At 38.3% G+C, this 22253-nt stretch overlaps 2 protein-coding genes across 2 annotated transcripts in view; one reads left to right on the forward strand and one right to left on the reverse strand.

The window, feature by feature from the left end:
* The window catches only part of LOC117307334, a 47073-nt gene that overhangs the window by 13738 nt on the left and 11082 nt on the right, over positions 1-22253 (forward strand). Inside the window, exons 2-18 of the mRNA XM_033792055.1 lie at positions 3173-3266; positions 8956-9012; positions 10711-10777; positions 11741-11802; positions 12027-12053; positions 12506-12613; positions 13039-13192; positions 15148-15199; positions 15799-15932; positions 16849-16947; positions 17967-18068; positions 18965-19011; positions 19128-19179; positions 19800-19870; positions 20526-20573; positions 20786-20818; positions 21782-21794. Of these exons, the coding sequence (XP_033647946.1) occupies positions 8971-9012; positions 10711-10777; positions 11741-11802; positions 12027-12053; positions 12506-12613; positions 13039-13192; positions 15148-15199; positions 15799-15932; positions 16849-16947; positions 17967-18068; positions 18965-19011; positions 19128-19179; positions 19800-19870; positions 20526-20573; positions 20786-20818; positions 21782-21794 (1111 nt within the window). The 5' untranslated portion in view covers positions 3173-3266; positions 8956-8970. The remainder of the gene's footprint in view (positions 1-3172; positions 3267-8955; positions 9013-10710; positions 10778-11740; positions 11803-12026; positions 12054-12505; positions 12614-13038; positions 13193-15147; positions 15200-15798; positions 15933-16848; positions 16948-17966; positions 18069-18964; positions 19012-19127; positions 19180-19799; positions 19871-20525; positions 20574-20785; positions 20819-21781; positions 21795-22253) is intronic.
* On the reverse strand, positions 444-8279 carry LOC117304156 (RNA exonuclease 4-like). Its single transcript, XM_033788646.1, has 9 exons — positions 8116-8279; positions 6623-7340; positions 6015-6097; positions 5420-5557; positions 4678-4874; positions 3560-3648; positions 2411-2485; positions 1584-1658; positions 444-1199 (listed from the first exon to the last, which is right to left on the reverse strand). Exons 2-9 carry the CDS (start codon positions 7313-7315, stop codon positions 1059-1061), a joined length of 1491 nt encoding a protein of 496 aa, XP_033644537.1. The 5' UTR covers positions 7316-7340; positions 8116-8279; the 3' UTR covers positions 444-1058.

Below are 22253 nucleotides of genomic sequence, written 5' to 3' on the forward strand. Positions count from 1 at the left end.
AATGACTAGACAGCAGGACCAGTTTGCATGTCATTTCACTGGTCCGTCAGCTTTTTTACTGGTCCGTCAGCTTTTTCACTGGTCAGCCAGCTTTTTCAATGGTCTATATTAGAGTTTCCTTTCTTAAAGGCAGTGGACACTATTGGTAATTACTCAAAATAATTATTAGCATAAAACCTTACTTGTTGACAAGTAATGGAGAGGTTGATGGTATAAAACATTGTGAGATACGGCTCCCTCTGAAGTAACATAGTTTCCGAGAAAGAAGTAATTTTCCACGAATTTGATTTGGAGACCTCAAGTTTAGAATTTGAGGTCTCGAAATCAAGCATCTGAAAGCACACAACTTCGTGTGGCAAGGGTGTTTTCTTTTTTTCATTATTATCTCGCAAATTCGATGACCGATTTAGCTCCAATTTTCATGGGTTTGTTATTTTAAGCATACGTTGAGATACAGCAAGTGAGAAGACTGGTCTTTGACAATTACCGACTACCAATAGTGTCCACTGTCTTTAACTGGCACATGGTCAGAGGAACATTGTTAAGGGAGAATACTGTCTCATAATTCAAACGTAGCTCTGCATATCTTATCATAAAAAGTAGTCACCCAGGCCTGGAATTACACAGAGGCCACAGAAATCATGGCCTGTGATGCCCCTGGTCTTGGCCTTGGTGCCGCTTCAAAAGTGTCCCATAGACTTTCAGATTTGACAATGGAACTGCCCTATGCAAAATGAAAATGGCCTTGCCCTTTCAAAGATGAAATTTGAGGCCTGGTAACCACTTTGCGATATCCACAGAGTGTGAGTAAACGCTACTACTAAACCAAGAACACAGATCCTTGTCATTTATTTACTGTTGTAGCACTCCACTGTTTGATATTCGAGTCCAATTTGCATAACTATATAATGCTGTACGATTTATAGAAAACAAACATTGTATGCATTTCACTCAGTGAAATCTTCCTTTTCTATTTACTCGGCGTCTGAATAGTCTGAGTTTCACCTTATTTGTACTCGTCTTCTGCGACAAGCAATCATATGTAAAATATTTGTATACTATATAGGAGTCGTCTTGCCTAACTTGTGGGTTTTATTGGATGAAACACCTGTAGATGAGATTTTCTTCTCTCGGATTGATTTCTCCCACTGTTTTCTATGCAGCATGTACAGCTTCATCGCAGCCTGTGCGTCCTCCACCTACAGGAACAATGCATACAAACTCTTGGATTAAAAAAACCCAATACGTTCACTGAAGTAGTACTATGCCTCATTTTCACCATATTTAGAACTGGAGATTTCCTGCAGAATACATAAATACTGTGAATCTCTGTGAAAACATGTACGTTATAATATTTCTTAATAGCCTCTTGCTGCTAACCTAATAAAGTTGAATGATCTTATTTGACCAGTGAATGCCAAATTGTTCAAACCGATTTGCTCCTTTTATTGGCTGATGAATGCTGATGCGATGGAACAATCATTTTGAAATTGAATGAGCCAGGTGTTAAATTGAATGGGTTTAAATTAACTAGCTGCCTCATTCAAGTGACTACAGTTAACAAGTTTACATAGAAAACTTACCGAGTTATGTTCACCTTTCTGTACTTTCACCTTTAAAACCAGCTCTGTCAGCTTCTTCAAACCTGGTCTTTTACTCTGAAATCAAATTTAAGATAAAGTAAAATAAAGTTCATTAAATAAATAAATTCAGCTTTTGTAAGATTATTATTTTAGACCAATAATGCAGCTAATTTTGAGGATGTTATCCTAAGACATTTGACTTCTCTTAGTTGAAACTTTTTAAAACTGACTAGTATGGCATTCATTAACATCTCACAACAGTTTCGGATCACTTTTATTGGTTGATGTATTACTCGGCCGCACAGTTCATTGTGTAAAATGCACACACTTTATTTCCCCCATACAAAGCAAAAAGGGACAAAGGCCACTGGAACTTATGCCTGAAATTCACTTTCCCGAGGGTAATAGTGTAATCCCAGACTTTCATCAGTAAACAATGGTAGCTTGATTGCCAGTACCTTCTGTGCCTGTTTGTGAGTTAAAAAAAAGCATAGCACATCTTGCCTGTGTACCCTACACAATAGAATGTCAAAGTATATATTCGCATCATACTAATTATTTATTTTTGACAATTAGGTGTTCTTTTTCTAAAATTTTGTTTGTCATATAAAATTCAACTATTGTAATGACTCTGAATTACGACCTCTGAATTTTAACAAAATTCAAATTCAAATCAGCCAGTTAATAACTGAGTTCACTCTGAAGTTGTTCTGGGCATAATAATCCATCCACCATAGTCCAGAAACACATGGTGGATATACATGTTGTGGTTTAAAACAAAATCTAAACTATTTGATTTAGACAACTGAATAGATTTGTTCACAAACCTTGAATAGATCTTTGAACGGTTGATAAGTGGATGTATCTCTGACAAGACGTCGGGGCTGGTTGAAGTACAAGACCTGAACAAAAGAAACAAGTAATTATAAAGTCTTGCCTTCAAGTGATTCCAATGCTCAACAATCCTCCTCTTATAAGCCACTACACACCAACGTGTTTGGATTGCCTTACCCAGTGATAAGCAATAGACCTTTCCCATGAAATATATGTAAATTGCACATAGCGCGTGCGCACTAACGTTTTGGTTGGCAAAATGAGGGAACATCGTGCTGTCTTTTACACGGCTAATGGGTGTGTGACGCAGACGCGATTGCGCGTCTGCTTAGTGCACAAATCTATGGCGTTTGCCAACCAACAGGGTCTGTACGCATGCATGAATGTGATTAGCATATTTCATGGGAAGGGTCCATTGTTCTTTGGCCCTCAGTCCCTCTGAATCTTTCATTCCAACAATGAGGATCTGAGAGAGCATGGGTTGATGAGTATATTTGATTTTATCAAATTTGTTCGAACACTTTTATGCTTGGTAAACAAAAAGGAAGAAGCTTATGCAATGATGTGTAAGAGAACAAAACAGTACAAGGCTCGACTGATTCGTATCTCCCAAATGACAATTATATTTCAACGAATAACTAATTGTTATACTATTAGTATTAATACAGTTTTGAAATAGTGCTTTATCACATCCAGCAGGTGTCTCAAAGTACTATCACAACCCCATGACCGCTCCCTTTCTATTTCTAATACAGATGTCTTCTAACTGGACCTGAGACCACCTAGCATAACCGATGCTAAGCAGCAAGTTTGAATCCTTTATATTAGCAGCAGGTAATACAACAACAGGTGCGTATGCTTCGTTTTTGAAAGGGTAACTGTTTCTCCTTGGTACAGGAAACCCTATGAGGAAATTGTAAATTTATACTAGAGCATTTCAGGGGCACCAAGGCAATGGGGGCATGGAGGCACTCGCCTATGTTGCCTCTGTGAAATATCAGGCCTGCAACAGTTTACTAGATACTAGATTACTAGATAACTGCATCGGGAATAGACTTAAGTTTAAAAATTAAATTAAGCCACCATAAATACGTTTTTCATGCTTTGTAAAACTGATGTAAAGTATACTTGAATTTTCATACCTTGAAATCATTTGAGAGTGCATGCCCAACGACAATTCGCCCCTTCAGCAGATCCGCCACCTCCTTCTGGACCACCTCAAAACTTTCCCCTGCAGGAAACAATGATCACAGAACATTACACACAACACTGGTTAAAGGAACACATTGCCTTGGATCGGACGAGTTGCGTTTGAAACCGTTTGTTATGAAATGCATATGGTTAGAAAGATGTTTTAAAAATAGAATATAATGATCCACACAAGTATCACTCGAAACTGCACAGTTTTCCTTTTAAGTCGCGAACTATCACGGTGGGCCATTTATGGGAGTCAAAATTTTGACTCCCATAAATGGCCGACCGTGTTAGTCGACAGGGTAAAAAGAAGACCACGCAATTTCGAGGCATATTTGTGTAGATCATTGTATTCTACTTTAACAATATCTCTCTAACCATTTACATTTTACAACAAACGGTTACAGAACGATTTTCAAAGACCAACTCGACCGATCCAAGGCAGCGTGTTCCTTTAAACATCATAGACTTTTGTTTTTTTTCAAAACTTGGACTTGAGCTCCAGGTCTGGCCTGGGACTCTGTCATGAAGTGTGGGTTCGAGGCCCAGTTGTGACAACCGAGTCCTTAAGCAAGACACTTAACCATGATGCTTCGTCCTTCGGATGGGACAAAACGTCGTTGGTCCTGTGTGTTGTGTAACACACGTAAAAGAACCAAGTCCCAATGCCAAAAGTAGATTCTACAATAACACTTGTTATCCATCTAAAAACTCTTTCTGGAATGGTTTCCCCTCCCAAGTCATTAGTGCCTCAAACCAAAATCATTTAAAAGATGCCATCATTGAACATAATGTCCGATAACATGCAAACCACACTGCTCCCTAAACACCCCACAACACCACAACTCTAGCAGGATACCATTGTAATCCTTTTGGCGGAAGATAAATCATGTAGATGTAGATTAAACTTGAAGCTATTCTAAGCCCTTTGTTATGCTTGTGATTTGCTTGAACAGCTTTGTCGTCAATACTAAAAATAAATCCATTAAACTGGGGTAAATTGAGAAGATAGATTTTTGGTCGGGTGAGGGCTGAAGAAAAATGGTTTAAGAAAACAATTGCTAACCCTTTGTTTTGAGGTCCTGTGGCCGGATACCGCTCACAAACGTCCTGTAGTCTGTCACTGGTTCCTGTGGGGTGATGTACTTATCGCATACACAGAAACCATACTGATTGACGATGGAAACTCGAGCCAATATACTCTTACATCCTTTGGGACCGGTGCCCACCATCTCACAATCAATGGCGAGGCACTTAGTCGCACTGCAATTCAATTCAAGTGAGAAATCTTTCAATTCAAATTCAAAATAATCTGTTTGCTTTCCAATGAGTAACAGCCATCAAAATTACATACAAAAACTACATAACAGGAAAATTGAAGAATGGCACAAGTGAATACACAATAATTTAGCACAGCTGGTGGCTTTTCCAGTTTACCACTCTCATTGAAGCTCTTTGGGCACTGGTTCTAATCTATGAATCAGACTCAAATTGCCAACTAATGTGGTACAGCAAGGTCTGGTTTAGTCATCAAGAAGCACAAGTAACAACGTTACTTCATAGATGGGATTTGAGGCATTGCATGGTGAGGTACCAATATATGCGTGTATCTACTTGCCAAGAAGATTTGTTCTTTTCAGAACTTGTCTTGCTTTATATTTTACTGCTGTGGAGTAGATGTTACTTCACTTATCATACCAATGATAAATCTGTAACAAAAATAAATGCATTCTCAGAGCACATTTTGATGCATCTAACTGTTTAGACACACTGGGAATTATTATTTTGGCTAAAGGGTCCAAACTCACCCATCCTTTGCATCCTTTCTCAGCAGTGGATTGTGGCCCGTCTCTGATTGGACGTCATCCTCATCAATGTCTGCTCCTTCATTCTCATTGGCTCTGATCAGTGAAGGGTCGACGTCATCAAACCAGATGTCTGGGTTACTGTATCACAATAATAACAAATATTAATACACAAATCTTAATTTATTATACAGGCGAATCATAGTGCTCTTTATTTTGACAACAGGTGTGCGAAATTTAAATATAAGACACATTTATATAGTTGCCAAGTGGTATAGAGCCTTGAATTCAAGTTCTGATGGCTGAGTTACTGGGATGTGGGCACAAATTCCAGTCGGAAAACTTGTATCCTTGGGGCACTTAACCATACTTGCTTCTCGTTAGCCAGTAGTGTAATGGGTACCTGCAGATGGTTGAACATTTGGCTACCAGATGTGCTTACTTCAAGAGTTGATCCGATTTCAGGAACACTTAAATGCCCAATGAAGAGGGTTGTTATAGTGTAAAGCGCTCTGACACATTGGCTAAAGGAGATAAATAAATGCCTAACATAAATTGGGTCTAACATTCTTGAAATATTCGGCGATGAAAAACCTACCTATGCTGATATTCCTTGATCTCTCCGCCACTCTTGGTTTTTTTCTTGTATATCTGGCGCTCATTCCTCGACTTTTCAACCATCTGGAATTAAAAGAACTGAGGTGTTGGAGACCTTGGCGGCATAATCTGTAAACTTTCTGATAGTTACTTTTAAATAGTTCCTAGGTGTTCTGGCCACGAGCCTAAGTGAGTCTAAATCTGTCAATTAACTATTGGGAACCTTTTCAACCAAGTTGACTGAGCACATTCACTCATGTCAGTTGATTTTTAAGGATTGAGGCAGTAGGCATCCTATATATAACTCATTTAGGTTGTTTTGGGAGGATTGGGGCAGTAGCGCCCTTTTATAGATGGATTGCACACTACGTCATTGACAGCCATCTTTGATGACAAACAATGGAAAAGTGCAAGTATATTCACGCGTGCAAGTGGAATGGGTCTATATTAAACCCATATTGGTTGTTTTTGGAGAATTAAGGCAGTAGGGACCTGACACAGCTCATTGGGTGAATTCAGAGGGTTGTGGCCATTTCTGCAGGGAGTTTCACCCATATCTAGAGCATGTAGGTGAAGTCTACAAAATCTTGTTATAAAACAAATACTCACTGGCAACAAAGCCTTCCAGTTGGATGACACTTCTCCTTTATTAACTTTGTCTGGAGCCTTGGTACTAGCAGGCTTAGCCTCAACTGGACCCCCCTTACTGGAGTCCTTTTCGTTTTTAGTACTGTCCTCCTCTGTGCTCTCACCATTCACTTGGGCCTCCTTCAGTCTGGGGGCTATTTGGCCACCATCTTTAGCTGTTTTAACACCCTTGAACTTCTTTGCTTTCTTTCTTTTTTGTTTCGATCTACCACTCTTCTGAAGACTCACACTGGTCGGTAATTCAGAATCAACTGAATCCTTGAACATCACATCCTCTGTGTTCCCACCTGACTTCAGTTTCTTCTTCAGTAACCTGTTTTTCCGTTGTCGTTTCTTCTTCACTTGTAGAGCTTTCTTCTTAATTGCCTTCAATTCAGTTTTGCTACTTTTTTGGGATGCATTTGCATTGGTTACAGTCTTGCTCGTTTCTGTTGTGCCAGCATTTTTCTTCTCTTGTTTTTTCGCCTTTTGAGTAAACCACCAGACATTTTCTTTGGAGTTTGGTTTCTGCTTTTTGCTGGACTTATTCAGTGACTTTTCTTTGGATGAGTTAGGTTTCGATTGAGACATTGGAGCTTTTGTGGAGTCTACTTTTAGTTTCTTCTTTGATGGGTGGTTAACAGCACTGCTCGCTGGTAATTTTTTTTTCTCCATTGTTGACTTCAAGAGGTCATAGGTGCTGAAATAAAAACAAACCAACAAGGGTAATTCATTGGCACAGAGACTGTTTTGGGGGACTTAGCATTGTGACAAATGTTGTTACTTCGTCATCACGAAATGGAATTCAGACCATTTATGAATTTCCGACTCCCCCCCCCCCCAAAAAAAAAAAACAAACAAAAAAACCCAGCCTGGTTCTTGAAACTTTACCTCGACTTCGTCTCGGTAAAATGATCAAGAACCAGGCCTTGGCGGGTTTAAAATCTCTTCACCACACATTGATTCCCTTTATTTAATCCATAATTTAATTGGCATTGATTGAGGAAAAACCTTTCATCATATAGTCATTTACTCATTCATAATCATCATTTACATTATTCATAAATTATTAAATAAAATAGACTTTATAAAAATTATATTGCCAAATCCACCGAAAGCGAAGTGGTTAGTGAATAGTGGGAAGGGAAAAGGGACATTGTAAAAAGCCCTTTACCTTCCCACAGTTGCTTTCATCTATGCTTCCAGCATGTTCAGCCATTTAGCAAAACATTTTGCAAATTTCCACCGTCGTTGTGTTTTGGAATTTTTGTCTTGGTTAGGATTTTATATATAAAAAAAATAGGAAGGACAAAAACCAATTCTGAAAAATAAAAAAAAGGCATTTTATAACTTGATAGGGCCTACTTGATTCATGATACTTGATGGATGAAATGAAAGAGAGTCACCTTCACATAAGATTTCCTCAGTTTTAGGTCTTTTCAGAACATGTCAGTGCAACAAAATAGAGAATTTACCTTGTTTCAACGATCAGGATCAACACATAACAAACTCGATCACACGTGTTGCAATCGGTAAACAGACAACTCGACCTGGCCCCTCACGTGCACTACCTGTGTCGCCAAACGACAGAGTCGCCCTCGGCAAAGTCGCCCAGTTACAGTCGCCCCTTCAAATACAGAACGTGTAAAGGATATTGGGCGACTTTGTTGTTGGTGACTTTCTTGTTGGGCGAGTTGACTGGCATTCATTGCGTCCAGAACGAGACTGTCTAACACCCCGAGCATCGAGTGGGTATTTTCACCATCCACTACCAAAATTGCAGTACCCGACTAGACAAAAACTCAGGAATACCACTGTGCTTGCGGGTCTTATGTATGTCGTCCAGTTAAAAAAAACCATTGTGATACAAAGGAATTTGTTTAAACTTCTTTCAAATTGGTTTTGAACTACAGACAGAAGTTTGATTGCAGGTCAATTTCCTATAAAAAAAATTAAAAATCATGTGAAAAATGTGGAGTTCATTTTCCATTAAATACTAGTTTAATTTCCCTAGTCCGGTGCTGCAGTAGGAAAACATATTACCTTGAGAGGATGGGCTCTCTGGCGTATTAATGTGATGAACTATTCAACTTGCAGTTCATGCTTTTTATAAATAGATGTACCAATCTTATCAAAATAACAAAATGATTAGTTAAAAACAAAGCCTTGTTTTTGTTTGCATCAGAGTTGAAGCGCAGTGAAATGTGGTTGTTTAGTTAATTGTAGAGTTTAAACTGTAGTAAAACAATAACCAACGTTCGCAATGGTTGTCAAATAATAACATCAACTGTACGTTCTGAACAAATTTATTAAAGGTACCCAAATTCAACATGGCGCAGTCCTTGTCTGATGAAGAGTTCCAGCGAATGCAGGTAAGTTTCCTTCTAACTCTTCAACATTGGTTCATAATTACAAGCTTGTTTAGTTAGGAAATATTCATATATTCTTCAGTTCAACAACTACGTGATGCCATATTATATTTATATTCTTACTTTCTGAACTTCGAATCGATTAGAATAGATTCACACTCCTTTTTATTTATTTTAGTTTTTCTATTTTCAAAATTCAGAACGATTACAGCATTGTGTACGGTCATGTACGGTGGCAAACATTTTTTATTGAAAAAGTTGATAAATAACAATCTGACTTTTATTGCACTAACTATACGTCCTCACTTTAATAAGGATCCTGATGAGGAGTCATCAACATAAACATAAGCGTTCCGATAATGACAAAATTCTTTTATAAAGGAGTACAGCGCCCCAATTACTGGGTCTCTTGGAAAAGTTTCCGTATGGCGCCACCACTTTTTCATTCGAAATAAAATAATATAGTATCTAATTTACCTGATTGATATATCCCTTTTTGTAAAAATGAATGAAAAAGTGGTGGCGCCATACGGAAAGTTATCCGGTCTCTTGTTTAGTAAACAGTAACAATTGTACCCCACATAAAAATAAATAGCTCCTTTTTAGTTTTAAAATAATCAATATATGTTGGGCGCGATCGGTCAATCTGCGATCGGTTAATCTCAACCGATCGCGCTGCGCTATTGAAAGATCTATAAATTGGGCCCGCAGCAATCGGTCGATCACACAACAATCAGTCGATCGCGCAACAATCGGTCGATTGTGCAATGAACATCTTTGCGCGATTGACCGATAATGCAACAAGTATTTTTTGCGAGATCAGCCGACCGTGCAAGAAAGGCTTTGCGCGATTGACTGATCGTGCAGGAATGGGTTTGCGTGATCGACCGATCGTGCAGAAATGGTTTCGCGCGTTCGAATAATCGTGCAGGAATATTAAATGCGCCATTTGCCGATTGTTGCGCGATCTACCAATTGTTGCGCGATCGACCGATTGCTGCGCGACCAATAGATCTTTGAAAAGCGCAGCCGGCGGTTGATCACGCAGATTGACCGATAGCGCCCAACATATATATATACTGCCTCGCTCTTATATTTGTGTTTCGTCTATTAACTATTTTGTTAATTATGTAAATGTTATACATTGGAACTGCCTTCTGAAGTTAGCTCGTTTGGGGGGGGTCTGCTATTGGTGCGTGCGTCACTGCATAATCTCAAAGGGTACCATCTGCTGCTGGTGGCTAGATGCGCAGACAAATTTTTATACTGCCCTCCCCCTCCAATATTTTGTCCATGTAAATTGTGGCTGCCTTACTTAAAAATATGAATGAGTCTATATCCTTGGTGCATCACATATATTTGCTTGGATACTACAGAGTACAAGGCCCAATTTCATAGAGCTGCTAAGCACAAAAATTTGCTTAGCATGACTTTTCTTCTGTGATAAAAACAGGATTACCAACCAAATTTGTGCTTGTTGCATATTGCTAGTTTCTGGTAATCAGCTGTTGTTTGCAAATTCTGAAACTCAAGTGGTAATTAGATTGGTAATCCTGTTTTCATCATTGAAGAAATTTCATTCTAAGCAGATTTTTGTGCTTAGCAGCTCTATGAAATTGGGCCCAGGTCATTTTGATTATCAGCAAATTGCAACTAGTAAACCCGTTTTGTTGTATTATTTATCTACCTCTACTCGTATAGGATCAACTACTGGAGTTGAGGACTTCAAATTATCAGCTGAGTGATAAATGCAGAAAACTAGGAAATGGTAAGCCATTAGACTGATGGATCTGGATGTGTATGTTGCAGGGCCTGGGTAAGACATATAGACCTACACATCAGATGCACTACAAAGTTTCTAGAAACACCAGTGAGACCCCTTCTCTTGGTGATTTAAGGGAACTGTTTTTTTAAGTTTTTTTTTTTTTACGTGCTTTATTGGTTTTCAATACAACACAATGGACCTACTGCATGACGTCCCTTCCGAAGGACGGCACAATAATGGTTAAGTGTCTCCTGACACTATTGGTAATTGTCAAAGACTAGTCTTCACAGTTGGTGTATCTCAACATATGCATAAACCTGTGAAAATTTGTGCTCAATCGGTCATCGAAGTTGCGAGATATTGATGAAAGAAAAAAACACCCTTGTCACACCAATTTGTGTGCTTTCTGATGCTTGATTTCGAGACCTCAAATTCTAAACTTGAGGTCTCGAAATCAAAGTCGTGGAAAATTACTTCTTTCTCGAATACTACGTCACTTCAGAGGGAGCCATTTCTCACATTGTTTTATACTATCAACCTCTCCCCATTACTCATTACCAAGTGAGGTTTTATGATGATAATTATTTTGAGTAATTACCAATAGTGTCCACTGCCTTTAAGGACACAAGGGTCAAGGCAGGGACTGGAACCCACACTCTGCTAAATCAGAAATACTAGAGCTTGAGTTCTTGTGGAACACCCCTCTCTTTAGAATTCCTTACTGGAAAACTTGTTCTCATATTGTCTTCAGTCTCCATATAAGGTAGCAAACATTAAAATGCAATAGAGTGTCTGGGTTTGTTTACACATCTGGCACAGGCTCTCCTGGATTTGTTATACATTATTTTGTTTATCCAACTTCAGTTCTCGTTTCCATACAGGTTTTGCTCGCATTTAAGTCTTTTTGCGATTTAACGAGCTGTATTTATCAACTGTGGTTTGAATTTGTGTTGTTCTTCCTTACAGAATTAACTACACTTCAAACAACAGCAGCAAATTATGAAAAAGACCTACTGAAAGCAAACAAGGTAAAGTTCTGGGAAATTTATGTTCATTTGAAATATTTTACCCCAAAGAAGTCCATGACCAGAACACTTGCAGCAAGTTTTAATGTGATGGTGTTGAATACTAAATTGTCATTATTGATGACAAAGTGAATCGACAAACTTTTTATTGGACACATGTAACTGTTATTTGTGACAATGCATTTTCTCAACAAAGTTCCTTTTTTTTTGTGATTTTTGTTTTACAGACCATCAGCAAAAGTAAAAAGGCTAAGGTAGGTCAACTTGAAACTCTTTCAGTGTCAACTTTGGTTCTGAATGTTTTTAAGGACTCTCCCAGGTTACTCTCATACAATGATCATGCTCAGTGTGTACGGTACAATGTTTCTCCAAGTGAACACAACCTCAACATCTCAAGGACACACATGACATCTCACCATTCCAACATTCTCTCAAAACCACTCTTTTCAGATTAGCCTATAAAGATATCAAGTGAAATTTTCTTCTTGTTCTTGCCCAGCGCCTTTGAATGTTATACAGATAAAGTGCGCTATACAAATGCTGTGTTATTATTATTTTTATTCTCTGACTTGAAGAATTTTGGTTCCACTCACTTTTCAAACCTGACTAGTTTTGTTGCAGATTAGTATGTACTGGCCTAGATGTATATATGCATTTTTTGAAGATGTGTTATTTTGACCTGTACATTCCGACAACATCTTTTCAGGATGTTGAGGCACTGTTGTCAGAGCTGGAGAGTCTTCAACAAAAGCTCCATAGTCAAGAAGATGACTTCAGATTACAGAACTCAACCCTCATGCAGGAACTCTCCAAGGTAAGCTTTCTCAAACCAAAAGTTGTCTCAAACATTTGGGGGAAAAGTGGAAAAAAACTTTGAAATGTACTCCTTTGAGGCTATTTTCCTAGACTGGGCCGAGCGTCTTATCTGCAGGAAATTACGTACATGGGCTCATCTCTGTTCTATTTATGTGATGTCAGATGTTCAGGCTACCATTTTCCCAACAAGCAATGGACTACAATCACACCTGAAACTTGGCACCCCAGGGCAGGTCGGGGTTATTTAAGTGGCTGACATGAACGTGAAACAAATTGCATATTTTGCGATAAGCTCAGAAAAACAAGGACCTTGCTGCAAACCATGAATGTGCGCCGTGTGAGGACCATGAACCACTGTGTATTTGCATCAAAATTATTATAATTTTTACAAAAAATGTTCCAACCATCAATTTTGTTTGACAGCTATGTACAAGCAATGAGGAGCTTGAGAAGGAGGTTAACCAGTTGAGAATGGGTCAAAGTTCATCCAAGGTCACACCCACTGATGATAGCAATCTACAGGGAGAGTTACGGAGGTTGCAAGCTTTAAATACCGTTCTGCAGAAGAGCCTTAACAGTGAGTTAAATGCTCTGACAATGTGTAGCTCATAAAAGCAAGCTTTGTTTTGTCAACCATGACCAATTTTGTATCATCCACTCTAAAATTCTCCAAAAAGCTTTCTGATCACCATGATTGGTATAAATATTGTTTCACTACCCCCTGTTCATTGGACCCTTACTTAGTATTTCTAAAACCGTCTCAACTCCTTTTGAATATGCAATCACCGGCAACCAAATTGGAACACTGGATTGCAATTATCATTCACATCAACAACCTCTTCACTTGCAGGTAACAATTTACTCTTGTGTGATGAGAAACAATTAGAGTTAAATGTTATGACCAGGATTTGAACCCACACTCTGATAACTGGGCCATCAGAAGCTAAATTGGATGCTCTAGACCACCCAGCCATGACATGCTGTGTGCCTTAGTGAAATGATATTTTCTAGGGCTAATCTAGTAAGCAGTTACAGTTGATGTCTTTAGTTAAGGAGTGTACCAACTAAAAATCTGTTCTCTACCAGTAAATGTCTTTTAACTTCCCCAGTTACTAAAGCTATTAAAGTGCTACGGTTCCCACTCATTCCAATCTGCTGCTGTTCAGTTATGTTGTCAAACAGACCAAAACCTCAGAGCAATTTAAAACCCAGGTCAAATACTAATAATTATGATAATAGTTTTTATATAACACCCAAGCAGATCCTTGCCATTTGATTGGAGGATTGTCCGTCACGTGATGGCAAATAAAAGTACCATTGCACGCTGAGTCACTCGCCGTGCTTTTTCGTTCCATCCGAAAAGTACCATTGCACGCTGGCACGCTGCCAGCGTGCAATGGTACTTTTCGGATGGAACGAAAAAGCTGAGTAAAAACATCACTGCGTGCGCGTGTCTTTGGTAACGCAGCAGGTGTTACTGCAAGAAGGCATAGTAAAATTACTAGCATTCGGCTTCTACAGTTGAAATTGTTTGTTTTGAAAGTTGTTTCTTTCAATCAAAATGACAAAGTTCTACTTGGATGTTATATAAAACAAATAATGAATGTTTTTCATTCGTGCAATGGTGCGAATATGTTCATTCGTTGAAAGCTGGAATGTTCCATTCAACTCAGCTCCGCCTCGTTGAATAGAACATTCCATCTTTCAACTCATGAACATATTTGCACCATTGCACTCATAAACATTCATTATGTGTATACTATTTATATAGTGCTTTATACTACCGAAGGGCGTCTCAAAGCGCTGTATTTCCAGTATTTCCTGCAAGGCATGTGGGACTAGGTATTTGAGTTATGAGATCTACTCCTTTCACATAGCACCATGTAATGGTTTACTAGGTGCTGTGGCGCAATATGCCGCCAATTCAGTTTGTATTTAATTCAGTTTGTATAATTGTTGAAATTGGTTTTGGTTATTTATTGTAAATAACCTTTGTTTGTTTGCCTGGAAATGTTGTCATTTCCCTCTGAACAAAACCAAAGTCCAAAGTTGGCCTATATTTATTTTGTTCAAAATTGGAACTTGGTGCCAGACCAACCTTGAGCAGACCACCCTGCAATTTTTAGCTAAAAAATCTGAACCATTTCCAAAATATTGGCCTTCAAAATTCCATAAGTTTAATCTTCGCGATTCACAAACCCCTTTGGAATTGATGCCTAATATATTGCATTTGTTCCTAATTCAAACATTAACAAAAGCACTTCTCAGTTTATTTTTGGCCAAACCCAGGAAGGAGATCATTGGACCTCTGGTTAACAATCATTTGGAATGACCCAGACGTCCAACCTGCATGGAAGGAATATTCTGGCCTTGCCAAGTATGAAAATCGTAATATTACTGAACCCAAGACCATTGTAATGAAGCAAAAAGCTGCTCTCTGACTCTTATTGGTTTTGCGCAGTAGGGATAGATAATGAATCTTGAAATCTTTCATTTATAATGACTTGTGTTTTGTTTGTACTTGCCATTCAGGTACTCAAGAGAAATCAGAAGCAGAAATAGCAGCATTAAAGCAAACTATCAGGTACAGTTATTTCTGAAGAAAAATGTAACATAGGTTTCCCTGGCAAATAAAAATAAATAAAAATCTTTCAATTTAACGCCTGGTTAATTCAATTTCATTTGAAAATGAATGTTCTATTGCATCAGCATTCAACAGTCAAAATGAGTTATTCAATTTCAACCAGCTAGCATTCACTGCTCAAATATGATCATTTATATTCACAAGGTCGGAAAGATCATTCAATTTTGTTAAAGCCAGCAGCCAGAGGCTGACCAACCAGTCAATTTCATGACTTGTAAATGAAAAGTAGAAATTCAACTGAAGTTTTGAATGTCTATAAATGAAACGAACCTGAATGAGAAGAAGGAAATCATATTTGCATAAAAAAGAAATTTAATGCAGTAATAGCTAAAAAGAAATCCTACTTTGATCGAATGTGGCAAAAATTCATGAATTTGAATGCATTTGAAATAAATTTAATCTACTTTTGCTGATATTGACAAGGAAAGCTTATTCTTTAAGATTGTGGTTGCATTGATGGCTTTGGATGAAAGGGAATGTAGCAAAATCTATCATTTAATATTACTATTCACTCCATACATAACTCTTGTTTTCTATAGTAACATGAACGGGGCAGGCACCGTGTTAGAGGAGAGAACTCCGCCTGCCGGGGCATCAGTTGATGATGTCACGAATACGGAATCACCCGATTCTCCATCACAGGCATCTGAGAAAGATGCCCCGCTGGAATCGGGTAAGCCAACTTCATTTCGATCTTCTTCTTTTTAATTATTTATTTTTAATCTGAAAAAAAAAATCATTTGTTTATTTTGATCAATAGAGCATGTATAAATCAAAAATGTTTTTGCGCACACATTGTAGCCAAATACCATGCTTGCTTCATCATTGATTTAAAGTACCTGCTGATCTATTTGCAACCATTCAATTTGTTTTGGCAAAGATTTTTATTTTAAGTTGCTCAAATTGCATTTGTGAAATGTAAATTATGTTTCATTCGTTTAAAGTATCATTCAATATAAAATCAACACGCCTCACTAAAATAGGTGTTTTATTTTAAAATATTTGCCCATTACTTGTTATTCCCAACATAGAAACGAAGACACAAAATTTAGATGGGACATAAAGCTTGAAGTCCGAATGTTGTGTGGTGAATGTAAAAGAAACAAGTGGTGGACATGGGTCATGGCATTCGGGTCCATTAAGCAAGACACTAAACAATAACAGCTTTGTCGTTCAGATGGGACATAAAGCTTGAAGTCCGAATGTTGTGTGGTGAATGTAAAAGAAACAAGTGCATTTAAGAGAAGGGTTTCCCCCGTGACGGGCATAGTTGACTGCATATTGCACCACAGCACCTTGTAAACATTTTAGGTGGCATATAAACGGGTCTCATAAGTCCCCCTAAAAACACTGTTAATCTAATCAGTGCTTTGAGCTGCTCATAGGTCACACCAGGGCAAGAGTGGCATAATACAGCACTTCTACATCCCATACACATGATGTATTTCCACCAAAATGAATAGTGCACTATTTTTACAGCTTGCTAACTGCTGTGTCGTTTTGTTTTTGTGAGGCACATAGCATGCTTGCTGTGTTTTATGCATGCTTGTATGTGAACCTGTATCCACATTGATGTTATTATGTTTCAGAGTTAAACAGTCTGCTCACTGATGAGCTTGATGCTTTTCTTGAAGATGTAAAGTTATCCGACGTAACTAGTGACTTTGACGACGGTTTAGAATCTAAAGGTTTGTACATCTACACAACGTATGTGTTTTCCAATCCAACCCAGCAGTGCACTATCCTCCAACTGTTGGTGCTTGTTGAAACAGATTTAGTTTATTCAGTCTCTTGATGATGACTAGAGCAAGCTAGTCGAAACATTGAGACCAATTTAAGAACTGACTCCGCTGTAGTACAGTTAATCACGATCCTTTAAGCTGAAGTAGTAGTCCCAGCCTATTTTCTATACCATTTGCCCGGGTGATAGTTAAACAGAGAACAGTTCTTTTCAGAACTGAGAAGTCTCCCGACCCCCGAACATCTACTCCGCACTAGTAGAATAAAGCAAGACAGTTCTCTAAAGAACAAACTCTACCTGGCAAGTAGATACTCACACGGTGTTACCGCAAACCAAATATATATTGATACCTCGCCATGCAATACCTTAAATCCTATAGTTTATTCCTCGAAATTCCACAGATATTTACAGTTGTGAAGTTTTATAAATGGGATCCAAGTTGTGCTTTGGGGATTCTCCAATGCCACAAGAGGTTTTCTCTGGGTCTGTGGTTTTCCTCCCTCCGGTATAACATGAAATACTTTGATTTCTGCCTGTGCTATGTGGTCGTATATGGGTCAATGTGGCTGGCTGCCTAAGGTGCCTTTACATGCAGCTTGACCGCCTTGTAGCTATGTCCTTCAATTCAACTTCGCAGCTGTAAATAGGGGTGATTAGCCTACCATATTATTATTTTTGTAAAATGACCAAAATTTGAAGTTTCCTTTCAAAATGTAATAAGACTTTACTATGCCTTGCCCATATACATGTACAGTATGCCAATCGACTAAGTTTTTGAACCAAGAATTGTGAAATTGTGCCCCCAATCTTGGAAAGCACATTTATGAATCAGATCCCCCCCTATCTTAATCCCAGACCCCACATATCAAACTCCCCCATCCAAATCTTATATGGCTAGTAGCCATGATGTTTTTTTTTTAAATAATGACATTGATTGCATGTTGTATTGTATTGTTTCCTGTACAGATCCAGTAGCAGTACTACAAGGCCATGCCAAACAGCTGAAGCACAGACTCAGTGGGGCTTTAGTCCGCAACATGGAAAGTCTAGTCAAACTGATGTCCAAAGGTAAGAATGCATTCCCTTCCCTGCCCCCAAGCCATGGTTGGACGGTATACTATTTTAGTATTAAGTGATGATAAGTGGCCCAAGAAAGTGCTCAAAATACAGGTTGAGGGTGTTCACCAACATGGACAGCACAGAAAGTGCTGGATGGACAACATCCCATGCGACAGCAAGTACATGGACTCAAACATTATCCAAGACCAAAGAGCAGAGATTGATCTTACCCTGTAAATTACTCTTATTTGCAGGTTTGATGTCACAATTATAATCCATATGGCAACATTGACAACATGTCTTAAGAGGAATCTTGGTGCTTTGTGAATATGAGACCAGGGTGGATTTCACAAAGAGTTAGGACTCGTCCTAACTTAGGAGATATTAAAAACGTATGGCTAGTCCTAAGTTAGAACGATTAACTCGTCCTAACTCAAGATAAGACCAGTCTTAACTCTTGGTGAAATCCACCCCAGGAGGCATGGAGAAATGCCATCGAGTCGGACAGACATGACCAAGAATGCGTTCAACCCTCGACTTTAGAGATTACATGACATTAAGCTGGCATGATAGTAAACTTGTAATTACAAGGTTGTGGGTTCAAATCCTCCAAGCTAACCGCTGAATAAGTATTGTCGTCCTGTTCCTGTTAACGTTAAACCAGTGTTTGGATGAGAGAGATTGGCTGTTTTTAACTTGGTGTTTACATGCCCCTGTTGGAGTTTGCCAAGTTCCCTGAACGAGAAGATCATCTAAACAAACAAACAACCAAACAAACAAACAAACAACCAAACAATAGTTCCTCCGGTAGTCACCTACCTCCAGAGGGTACTTGATGTTCATAATTGAGTGTATGATATGATAATCGTATCTTATTTTCATTTCCATTTTTATATTTTGTACAGATGAAGTGGATGACAAAGGCGGTGAAAGTTTTGATTCTACAACTCAGGTAGGATATTATTGAAATACTACAAGTTGAATTCAAATAGTTTGTTGTGTAACTGCTAAAGAATTGATATCTTTTGTAAACCACTGTTGGTGTTTTTTTGGTAAATCTCTTTTTAGGCTGAATCACAGGGTTTAGTTACACCAGAGATGACAACCAAAGGTTTCAGTGGTAAGTCCTGAGACGATTTCATATCATTTTACATACCAACATTCTCTAGTAATAAATAAAAGGGGAAACTGACTGGATAAGTTTTAGTTCAAGTTTTGGGTTGACTGAAGAAAAAAAATATATGAAAGCGGGATTTAAACCTGCGACTTCCAAATTAACGTGATGACACTCTACCAAATGTTGGCAGTTTAAACAGGATTTAAACCTGCGACTTCCAAATTAACGTGATGACACTCTACCAAATGTTGGCAGTTGGAGAGTACCAGTCGGAAGCCATTCAACATGTAACTGACGTGTAGAAAGGGATCACTCCCAAGTTTACGATACGACCTGGGAAACAGCAGTGCAGGGATCACCCTGGAACTTTTTATTTCAAATGTCAAGTAATAAATTACGAAGGCAATTGTCTGGGTAACATTTAATTCAATGTTAGTGATGAACAGGGTAAAGATGATCAGAGTGGGATTTGAACCGGTGATTTGGACAGGTACGCTTGTTGTATATTGTATGGGATCTTTGTCCGAGTTATAATGATTTTACAAGTAACTATTAGGTAGTGACGAAGACACTCTTACTTGACATTATTATTGAACTATTTGAGTACCTTTCTCCATCTTCAGATCTTCAACTGGTGATAGATACTGAGAAGGAGGAGAAGCGATTACTGAAGGAGCAGCTACACCAAGCCCAAGTACAATAGCATTCAATTCCTCATCTTGTCATTGTAGACTTGACCCCCAAATCAGACATCACTCGGGGGTGAAGTCAGTCTAGGGTAGTCTAATTGATAGGAATTTAGGAACACTTGTGAATGTAAAAAGCAATTTCTGTATAATTTTCAAATATATTCACCTCATTCATGGATTGGCCTGGTGTCGAAGTGCACCATACTCAAGTTTAGTTCCCTGTTGAGTAGGGGTACCTGTGAGCAAGACACTTGACCACGATTGCTTAAACCCTAGGTCCTGTTTGTTGTAACGCTTATAAAGAGCCTTGTGCGCTTATTGTTAAGAGAGGGGGCTAGCTCGGGTATTTCTGGCATGGTTGGCTGTAGATTGCACTGCATCACCTTGTAAACCCTTACAAGGTGTTCCGTATGGGTCTCATAACTCAAATAAAGCTCTGCATAACAGCCTTGTAAACAATGCATGCTTTGAAATGCCTGTCATGTTGTGACGTATCATTGTTTTGGAAGAGTACATTCATTTAAAGTGGTCTTGCTGCTGTTCCAAATTTGTCCAAACAAAATACATTGTTGAAGCAAGATGCATGTCAGTCTTAAATGTCTCTCTTAACACAGTAACAAGGAAGTGTAAATCATTTGATTTCATTGTTTACATTTTCAGGTTTCTCACAAAGCTGAAGTTGCCAACTTAACTCAAGAAATTGCGAAGGTGGGTGTATTTACCTTGTAAGCTGACATCAGAACTTATGTACATTCAGTTAAAAATGCGTACTATCCATTAGATCGTGTACAATCGGTTTATCATATACAATCAGATTAGAGTTAACTATAAATATAAACTTTAGGAGACAACCATGTGTAAAATCTCTTTTTGAGGAGTGTTGGCTCTGAAAATGTTATGTCTCATCTTGATATTTACAGCTCATTGAGAAGACGAAAGAAGAAACAAGAGAGGTAATTATTTCATTATGTATTTATTCATTTATTCATTAATATAGTTAGTTATTTGTATTTTATATATGTACTTAAGATTTTTAAAGAATTTATTTTAATTTTAATTGTTTAAACCATCTGTAGCCATGGTTATCGACGGCTGATATATTTTTGTCCTCATTCAATTTAAAACTACACCCGTGATAAAATGCACTCACATCAGCAAAACTTTAAATTTGGCAAATAAGAAGCGCAAGTCGTGAGTCCGTGTATAATGCACGAACACACAACACGCCTTTGGAGTGATTGAACATGTCCTCTACTTTAAAACTCCGCACACACAAAACATAACTGACAGAACATAACTGACATGTTACCTTGACAACCACTTCACAAAGAAATGGACACGTTAGTCACTTGTGCCTAATCAAGTCAATGTACCAGAGGTCAATTTTATAGAACTACTTAAACAGAAAATACTGTTCACTAAAATTTCTGCTAAACAGACTAAGCAGGAAATCAGATACAAATGGTACAAAAAACATGATATTTTTGCTAGTAACTTAATTCTGGTAAGTTTAATTGTTTTGTGCTTAACTTTTTTGCTTACATGTAAGTAGTTCTATGAAATCGTGGCCAGATATTATTCAAATCTGACTTAGAGATTATATTGAAAACCATGACTGCAATTATCAATGGGTGAACAGAGTTCCTGACAGGGATATTTGTGGAAAGATAAAGGTATGAAATGAAAATTACCATTAAGCAATTGTATTAATCCCCAAATGTTTTCATTATATTTTGTAGTTTGGTGCAGCTCCAGAATGAGAAAGAACACATGTACAATGATAGCAAGTAAGTTTGCAAGCTGCTCATGTATAATAGCAATGGGGACCACACTCATTAATGAGTGCAATAAATGCATCAGGGACAAAAGAATATTGTAACACCCCTTATAAATATTCTGCCTTTTAATTGGTTTAGAGTGCATCACATGGTATGTCTTAGTTTTACTAGAAACGGCGGTCCTGTGATGGTGCATCGTTTGCCGTGTGGTAGTCCGACGACTATAACTTGTCGTGCAGTACCCAGACGTCTTTTTACTCACCTCGAACCCAATCAGTTGTGCAGCGGTGTATCTGAAACGCAGTACGACCGTTACGTGTAAGAGGATGATAAATAGTCTGTTGATAAAACAAACATTGACTGCTTTTCCTCGTACTATGGTTAAAACTCTGACTCCCTCGGTGATCCCGGACCTTTCCACTTTCCTTCGGCTGCGCCTCGGATAATAGAACGCTCTGGGGATCACCTCGGGAGTCGTAGTTTTAACCATAGCACTTGAAGCAGTCAGTATTTGTATACTATTGTCTTACCCTTTACTCATGTGTAATAAGCACTGTCTACTCAATACACAGGCATACTACCCGGGTGGATTCGAACCCATGACTAAAAT

The sequence above is a fragment of the Asterias rubens genome, chromosome 2, assembly GCF_902459465.1.
Source record: "Asterias rubens chromosome 2, eAstRub1.3, whole genome shotgun sequence".
Taxonomy (NCBI): domain Eukaryota; kingdom Metazoa; phylum Echinodermata; class Asteroidea; order Forcipulatida; family Asteriidae; genus Asterias; species Asterias rubens.